Here is an 8,381-nt window from a genome sequence, read left to right as displayed (position 1 = left end):
TCTCCCCGGAGGGGGGGAATTCCATCCCTTTCTGTCCCGTTCCCCCCACCCCCGACTAGACAGGACAGGCAGCAGTCCCACTCCCACCGTGCGCCCCGCCTACATCCGGTATTCGCTTATCCCCCATACTCCCCTCCTTTCCCTCACATCCGCCCTCTCTGCCACGCCACGTTCCCCTGAAATTGCACACTGTCTTCTCCCATCCCCCTTTCCTGCTTCCCATCTCCCCTGGGCACCCCAGACATCCCTGGCCTGTGCCCTCACCCAGTGCTGCCAGCTTCTGCACTGTGGGGGCCCTGGACTGAGGTGAGTTTTGTGAGAATCTCGGCTCTCATGGGGGGGGGGAGGTAATGTTCTAGCCCTCCTGGCTGTGGAGAAACGCTTGGGAGCGTGAGCCAAGTTCTCCCTGCAGACTCACACCAGAGGGCCCAGCAGGGACCCCCACATTCATCATTTCTGAAGAATCTCATGATTTTGGGGGCCTGACTCATGGTTTTAAAACACGGGTTGGCGAGACCATGAACCCATCACCCTCCCTGCTGCCCCCGCAGTCTCGTTCCCAACACTTCCCGGTTCCCCGGCCGGCCCCTCCCATGGCCACGTCTTCCCTGAGAGCGATGTGGCATCTGCTTGGGAACAACAGGACGCGGTGCCCAGCGGTGCTGAGGGCCATCTGTGGCTTCTGCTGCCATTTTGGGGAAAGGCCAGACTTGGGGAGGTGGAGGCAGAAATCAGAAATTCACGAGAACCCTTAAAAAAACCCCAACAAGCCAGGAGTGCGCGCCGCCTGATAGCAGGGTGAGAGCTGGCAATGCTGGGCCAGAGGGCTGTGTGCAGCCCCCAGCACCACGGGACCCGATCTGCCAGTGGGACCTCTGGGTGCTGCCGCAACATACACAACAAATCACAGCTTTCAGAGTAGCAGCCGTGTTAGTCTGTATCCGCAAAAAGAACAGGAGGACTTGTGGCACCTTAGAGACTAACACATTTATTAGCGCATTAGCTTTTGTGGGCTGCAGCCCACTTCTTCGGATGTAGCCCACAAAGCTTAGGCTCAAATAAATGTGTTAGTCTCTAAGGTGCCACAAGTCCTCCTGTTCTTTTCTTAACAAATCACAGCAACCCTTCGCCCGCCTTTGCATTGTAAGGGGTGAGTGAAAGTTATCAGCCCCCCTGGGCCGTGGGAAGCAGAGAATAGCCAGAGTGCAGCGTGCTCCCTCTCTGCATCTCACCCACCCCCTTCCGCCCATCCCCTGCCCCCCGGCCTGGCCAGTTTTTAAGCACCCGGGCTGGTTTCTGTACTGCCTGGCTGGTTAGCAGATTCCTGGGCCGGCTTGATTCCCTTGGGGCATGTTGGCGCGCTCTCCGGGTCACAGCCCCACAACTTGGGCTGCCGCGCCGGGCCAGGACAGCGTAAGGAAAGTGAGGAAAGAACATAAAAATGCGCAGACTGTCGTGTGTGTGCGCGCACACTTGGGTGGCCAGTGGCCGGGTTTTGCCGGGGATGGGGGTGGCCAGTGGCCAGTTTTTGGTTGGGGTGGGGATGACTGGCAGCCGGGTTTTGTTGTGGGGGGTTGGGGGGTGGCCAGTAGCCGGGTTTTGGCAGCAGAGGGGCAGGCGGGATGGGAGTCAGGTTTTGTTGGTGGGGGGGTGGCCAGTAGCCAGTTTGCCTATGTCTGGGAAGAGGCTGCCCTGGGGCTGGAAGCCGGACCAGCGCAGGGCCCTGAGGGCAGTTCTGCACCCCTAGGGAGGCTGGCGGGGATGCCAGGGGGGGTCTCAGCGAGCCACATCCACCCACTGAACGTGCCCAGAGTGGCCTTACTGAGAATCAGGCCCTGGGGGGTCGCTAGGCAGTGGAGGGAATGCAGCCATGCCCAGCCGCCCCGGGCTGATGGGGAGGGACAGACTGGGGAGAGGCAGGAAGGGGGCTAGGCTGGGGGGACACACGGGGAGGTGAGCGGGGTTGGGGGGGCCCATATGCTTCCCTGTTAATATGGCTACGCAGGGCTGTACGGAGACGACTCAGGATGGAAGTGGCATTGCAGGGTGTCACGGACTCCCAGGTCATGCCCACTCTTGGCCCCGTGCGGTCCGTGGGGGGTGCCCCTTTCAGTGCGACAGCCCTTCTCGGGGGTCCACTCTCTCTCGGAGTCAGGCCCCTCCACCTCCTGGAGCCGCACCTCTCTGAGCCTTAGCACGTCTGTCTCTGCCGTGGGCCCCCTCGGGGAGTCCCCTCGCTCTGGACCCCCAGGGCCTCCACCCCCCGAAGGGGTTGATGCAACCCTGTTCTCTAGACCGGAGTGACTCTCAGCCAGCGTCACACAGGAGGGTTTATTGAGGGTTGAACACGGCACAGGAAACTCTCCGGGCCTCAGGCCTGGCCTCCCTCAGCCCAGCACATCCCAGTCTCCCTGCATCCAGGTGGGCTCTGCCTGCTCCCCCTCTCCAGCCCAGAGCCCCCCTGCTCCCCGCTGGGCATCTGAGATCCCAGGTCCCGCCTCTGTCCATTGTCTTCTCTCCAGGTAAACAGGGTCATAAACCTGGGTCTCCTCTCCCCTCTTCTGTCCTCTGGCTGGAACCGGCTGGTTAGGTCACTGGGGTCCTCTCTCCGCAGCCCATTGTCCGCCCACTGGCCAGAACCGGCTGCGTCTCCTCAGCTGGGTCTCCGGGTCACCAGGTCACTGGTCGCTGGAGTATCCATCCTCCCGGCCATCGTCTGGGTTCCCAAGTCCTCTCTCCGGTCCTCTGCAAAACACACTCCCTCTCCCCTCACCGCGTTAAACCAGTAACACCCAGGGAAACTGAGTCCCACCCCCTCTGCATGCAAACCATTGAAACTCCACAGAAAACAAGAAACCCCCCCACTTCGTCACACAGGGCAAGGAGCAGACACGCCTCTCTGCAGGGCCCTAGCAGGGCCTGGTGCTTTGCAGCCTTTCCCTGTCCCGAATTGCTTCCAGTCTCAGCTAATACGCCAGGCACTGAGGACGGGGCCCGGGTGGACATTAGGGACACTGCTCTGGGAGGGAATTACTTCCAAGGAGTCGAAGGAATCTAGAGCTGGCCTGGCATCCGCCCAGCTCAGTATCCCATCTCCAGCTACGGCCGGGATCAGCTGCTGCAGAGGAAGGTGGGGGAAATCTGGGCTAGCCAGCCCCTAGGGGCACTCCTGGGGGAGCCCAGGATTGAGGGGCGGCAGCAGAGCTGTGGGTGAGAGCCCAGCTCTGGCCTAGTCCGCGGCTGGTGGCTGGCACTGAGGGATCTCACCAGAGCAGTAAGTTTCAGGGGAATCGTCCCCTCTGGGGTGAGCCCCATTCCACCCCGACCTTGCCCGGGGGGCGTGGTGAGCGAGGTCTGGTGGGGGGATCATGGTGCTCTGATTCTGTCCTTACCCTCCCCTGCCCCAGGAGTCTGACCCTCTCCCCCCCTTCACTGAGGGAGGGGGCAAAGCCCTGCTCCGGCCTCGGACATTCTTTGTGGGGATGAGCCAGAGCCCAGGACGTGAGGATAAGGCAGATCCGGGTCTGGGACGGGCGGCTGAAGGGGAAGCCAGCAGGGGCTGAGATTCCAGCCCAGCAGCTGGGAAATCCCCAGGCCACATCCTAGTTACACGCGCGAGCCCCTGTTCTGGGCAGGCAACATCCTGGAGAGCCCCCACGCCTGCACCAGCACTCCCAGCTGCCGCTCCCCCACCCTGCCCACGAGAGGGGAGGTGGCACAGAGCTCTGCTTTCAGGGGCCTGCCTGCCTCCCCAACGCCCCCGTTCCTTCCCTGGGAAGCAGCTTGGTCCGGTGGTTAGAATAGGGGGCTGGGTGCCAGGACTCCTGGGTTCTCTGCCGGGAAGGGAGTGGGCTCTGGTGGTTGGAATAGGGGCTGAAGCAGCAGGACACCTGGGTTCTCTCCGTGGTGCCAGGAAGGGAGTGGGCTCTGGTGGGTAGAATAGGGGCTGGGCGTCAGGGTCTCCTATTGGCAGGTGGCTGATCACTGTGTGACCGTGGGGGGGTCTCTGCCCTCCTGTGCCTTGATTTCCCTACGTGGGAGGTGGGACCCCTGTACTTCCCTGGGGGCTGGGGAGCTCCCTGTTTGCGAAGGGGGTTGTGCACGTGTCCCCTGCTCCACACATGCTCATTGCAACGGGCTGTTATTATCCTGGCTGTCCCCCAGGGCCCCTCACTCTGAGCTGCCGTGGTGCAGCTTTGCATGCTGGGACTCGTAGTCTCTGGGGCCCACATAGCCCAGGACCTGTGGCCATGGCAGGTTACAACCGAGGCCCAAGGAGGCTGCCAGACGTGTGCGGGGAGAACGGGAGCCGTTAGTGACGGAGAACCGCCTAGGTCCAGCTGGCTCCTCTGCCAAGCCCAGGGCATGGCTGGTCCCTGGGGCCGCGCCCAGTGACTGTCACGCACGGGGCCCCCACCGCACCCTGGAGACAGTTGGCCGGCTGGGAATCACTTTGGGGGCTCAGGCCATCCCATTCCTCGTCTCTGTTCCCCCTGGAGCTCCCCTGGACCGTTTCCCCCCCCCGGGGGAAACACCCTTCAGGCAGCTCCCGGCCGTCCCCAGTAAGGGCACGGCCAAGCTCGGCAGGTGCCCCCCGCCCAGAGACCCGCGGGGCACAGGGCTCCGTACCCGCCGGCCAGGCCTTGGCTCATCCCCCCACGTGTCCCCTGCGAAGTGTGGGCTGGAAGACCGTGGCCCCCTGTGGCCCATGGGGAGGGTGGGGGTGGGGGGTTTCCGTCTGAGTGGGCAGAGCGAATCCACGCCGGAGCAGCTGTGTTTCCCGGGGAATTCTCCAATCCGGGCTCCTCCGCTGGCTTGAGTCCGGCTAAGCCGACAGGATATAAAGCCTCCCCCGGGCTGCTGCCGCCCCACTCCAGAGGGGAAGAGTCACCCAGGGATGTGGCCCTAGGCGCAGGGAGCGGCTGTGGGGAAGGCAGACCCAGGTGAGAGCGCTGGGGCTTTGGGACTGCAGGAGACTCAGGTAAGGGGGTTTCAGGTGCACGGGGATCCTGGGGGCTCAGAGCAGGTAGGGGTGGAAAATCCTGGGGAGATTCCTGCCCGGCTCCCACCCCTTGGGGGGGAGGGATAGCTCAGTGGTTGGAGCATTGGCCTGCTAAACCCAGGGTTGTGAGTTCAATCCTTGAGGGGGCCACTTGGGGATCTGGGGCAAAATCAGTCCTTGGTCCTGCTAGTGAAGGCAGGGGGCTGGACTCGATGACCTTTCAGGGTCCCTTCCAGTTCTAGGAGATGGAATATCTCCATTCATTAAATTAAAAGCCTCTGAAGTGAGATGTGTGAGTTCCCCACGCTGCAGCCTCCACTCTCATCCTGCCCAGCCTGGCTGTGGGCATCCCGGGTACTTCCTACCCTGGTGTGAGCGTGGGGCAGAGCAGGGATCCACCTGCCTCGGGCCTCGGTCAGAGGAAGCTGCAAAACACTGTGTGGCGACAGTTCTGGACTAGCCTGCCCCTAGGAGAAGCTGCTGCCTCCCCATAGCACTTAGGGGTTGGCAGGAGGGTTTCTAACCTTTCTAAATCGTTGTGCTATCTAACGTAGCTGTGGACATTATTCACACGAGCGTCTAGTCAAATCCTTTGAACCCACCGAAGCTCTTGGCCTCAGTACAGTCTTGTGGCAGTGGGTTCCAAAGGTTAACTATGTCTGGTGTCTCTAGAAGGGCCAATGTTTCCATAGCCCACGGTGTGCTGGCAGGGAAAGTCCCAGTCTGGAGCCCCTCGAGGGAGGGGAACATTCTCCACTGCTGGGTGGGAGCCAGCGGGGCCTCCCGCAGTACCGGGGTGGGAGCAGGGCCGGCTCTAACTTTTTTGCTTCCCCAAGCAGCAAAAAAAAGCGCCGCCCCACCCCCCGCCGAGCGCCACGCCGCCGGAACCCCCACCCCGAGCACCGCGCCCCGCGCCGCCAGAGCCCACCCCTCCCACCGAGCGCCGCCAGAACCCCCACCCCGAGCACCGCGCCCCGCGCCGCCAGAGCCCACCCCTCCCACCGAGCGCCGCCAGAACCCCCCCCCGAGCCCCGCGCCGCCAGAGCCCACCCCTCCCACCGAGCGCTGCCAGAACCCCCCCCGAGCACCGCACCCCGCGCCGCCAGAGCCCACCCCTCCCGCCCCGCGCCGCCAGAACCCCCCCCGAGCGCCGCGCCCCACGCCGCCACCCGCCGAATGCCGCGCTGCCGGAGCCCCCCCCCCCCCCGCGGAATGCCGCACCGCGCTCCCCCCGCCGCCCCTTACCAGGTGCCGCCCCAAGCATGTGCTTGGGTGCCTGGTGCCTGGAGCCGACCCTGGGTGGGAGCACTGCAAGCTATTCCCCTCGGAGAGGTGCAGTACTTGCAGCGCTGCGAGAGAGCGGCGCGACTACACTCGCGTTTCACAGTGCTGCCGCGTCCTGTGTGTAGCCAAGGCCTGTGTTAGTGAGAACAGCCACAGCAGGTGAACGCCCCCGGCTGTGGTGGGCGAACGCTGGCCATGCTGGGGCGGAGGTGTCCTGGCCATCTGGCCGCTCTTTGGTGCCTTCTTCCATCTGGAAAAGCTCCAGCTGCAGGCAGGGAGCAAAACACCCCTGTGACCAGCCGCACCCCCCGAATCACAGAGAATAGCTCTGACGGGGTCGTGCTGAAATGCCTTGGTGTGACGGGCTGGACCAACCCTGAGTAACAAACCCTGGCTCGTGGGGAAGGGCGGGTCTCAGCACTGGGAGAGCCCTGGCCATTCCCAGCCTGGCTCAGGGGGTCTCCGCTCCCCGTGGAGCCCAGGCTCGGGGGGTCCCCGCTGGATGGTTTGCTGTGAACGTTGGCCCGGCCGGCCCCAGCAGAGTGGGGGGGGTCTGTGCTCCCCCCCGCTCCCAGTGAGCCTTTCTGTCTCCCCAGGCTGCACTCGGCGACGGAGAGACTGGCTGCGGGCCATGCCAGGCGCAGCTCGGGGCCGGGGCCTTTGCCCTCCCGCCGGGGAGCTGATGGGGACGCTGCTCTGGCTCTCGCTCTGGGTGCCGGCGGCGCTGGCTGAGGGGTAAGGACGTGTTTCCTGCAGCCGGCCCAGGGCTCCTACCGGAGCTGTTACACCCCCGCCCCCAGGCCCTGCACCAGGAGGGCCCCTGCACGGAAGGGAGCAGAGCTGCGCCCCAGTGCATGGGGATGTGGCCCCCCAAGCGGCCCTGCCTGCCTGTGATCCCCGGGGCCGGTCCCCGCAGGTCCACGCTGCGCCGGGGTCAGTGGGGGGATGGGAAAAGCGTGAGTCCTCTCGCATCCCTCAGGATAGCGGGGTGAGGCAGTGGCGGGGGCAGGGTGAGGGTTAGTTTAGGGGGCCCCTGCTCCCCCCCTCAGCTGAGCTCCTCCCCCTCCCCGACTCCAGCCAGTCCCAATGCCTCACAGCCTCCCCCCACCCATCCCCCGCTTCACCCTCCGCTGCTCGCGGGGCAGTCTGGTAACCCCATGGCAGCCCCCCCTCCCCCGGGACTCCAGTGGGGCGGGGGGGAGGCTGGGAAGCCAGATCCCCGCACAGCTGGGATAGGGGAGCCAGGCTCAGCGCAGGCCTGGGGTGCACGGGGGGGGCTCCGGATCCGCTGGGACTCCTGGTCAGAATTGGCCGCCTGAGGGCCGGTGTTGCAACCTGGGGGCGGGGTGAGAAAGGCTGGGTCCAGCGTCCTGGTTTAGGGGATTGGGGGTTCAGGGTTGTGGTTCGGGGATCCAGGGCTCCGGTTTGGGGGTTCAGGGTTGTGGTTCGGGGATCCAGGGCTCTGGTTTGGGGGTTCAGGGCTCCAGTTTGGGGGAGCTGGGTCCAGGGCTCCGGTTCGGGGGTCGGGCCCGTTCCTCGTTCGGATGCCGGTGCCGGTGCCGTTGCAGGCGCTGGTGCGAGAGGACGGAGCGGGTGACGGAGGAGGAGGTGGTGAGCCCCCGGCGTGAGCAGGCGGTGCCCTGCGCGGAGATGTACCACTACAACCTGGCGGGCTGGCGCATCGACCAGCACAGGATGCGCCAGGCCTACGGTGGGGACTATGCCCAGGCCGGGCCCACCACCTCCCTGTGCTACATCTACAAGTGAGTGGGCAGGGTGAGTGGGGGGGCAGGCCAAGCAGGAGCTGCCAGCGGGGCAGAGCAGGCAATGCTGGCGGGAGGTGGGATCGGGGAGGCCAACAAGGAACTGTGACGGTGCTGCCCTTGGGAGCCAGCTGAGGTCACTCAATCAGGGTGAACTGCAAACAGACCGGGGCAGACAAACCCCAAACGCTGGTGGTTATTCCAATGCTTAGATTTACCAACCAGCCCAAAACAGCTTCTGTGTTACCTCACTGGTTACTCAGAGTCCAACCAACGCAGTTCCCTTAAAGTGCCCGGCCTCAGGCCTCCGTCCAGACACACCTGTCAGATAT

At 64.4% G+C, this 8,381-nt stretch overlaps 1 protein-coding gene across 1 annotated transcript in view; it reads left to right on the top strand.

The window, feature by feature from the left end:
- Positions 1 to 6,917: 6,917 nt before the first annotated feature.
- The window catches only part of LOC101930988 (SCO-spondin), a 121,619-nt gene continuing 120,155 nt past the window's right edge, over positions 6,918 to 8,381 (top strand). Inside the window, 2 exon segments of the mRNA XM_065582380.1 lie at positions 6,918 to 7,021; positions 7,855 to 8,049. Of these exon segments, the coding sequence (XP_065438452.1) occupies positions 6,918 to 7,021; positions 7,855 to 8,049 (299 nt within the window).

This window comes from Chrysemys picta, chromosome 2, assembly GCF_011386835.1.
Source record: "Chrysemys picta bellii isolate R12L10 chromosome 2, ASM1138683v2, whole genome shotgun sequence".
Taxonomy (NCBI): Eukaryota; Metazoa; Chordata; order Testudines; family Emydidae; genus Chrysemys; species Chrysemys picta.
Note: the sequence above shows the minus strand (reverse complement) of the source record. Positions and strands in the feature narration are given on the sequence as shown.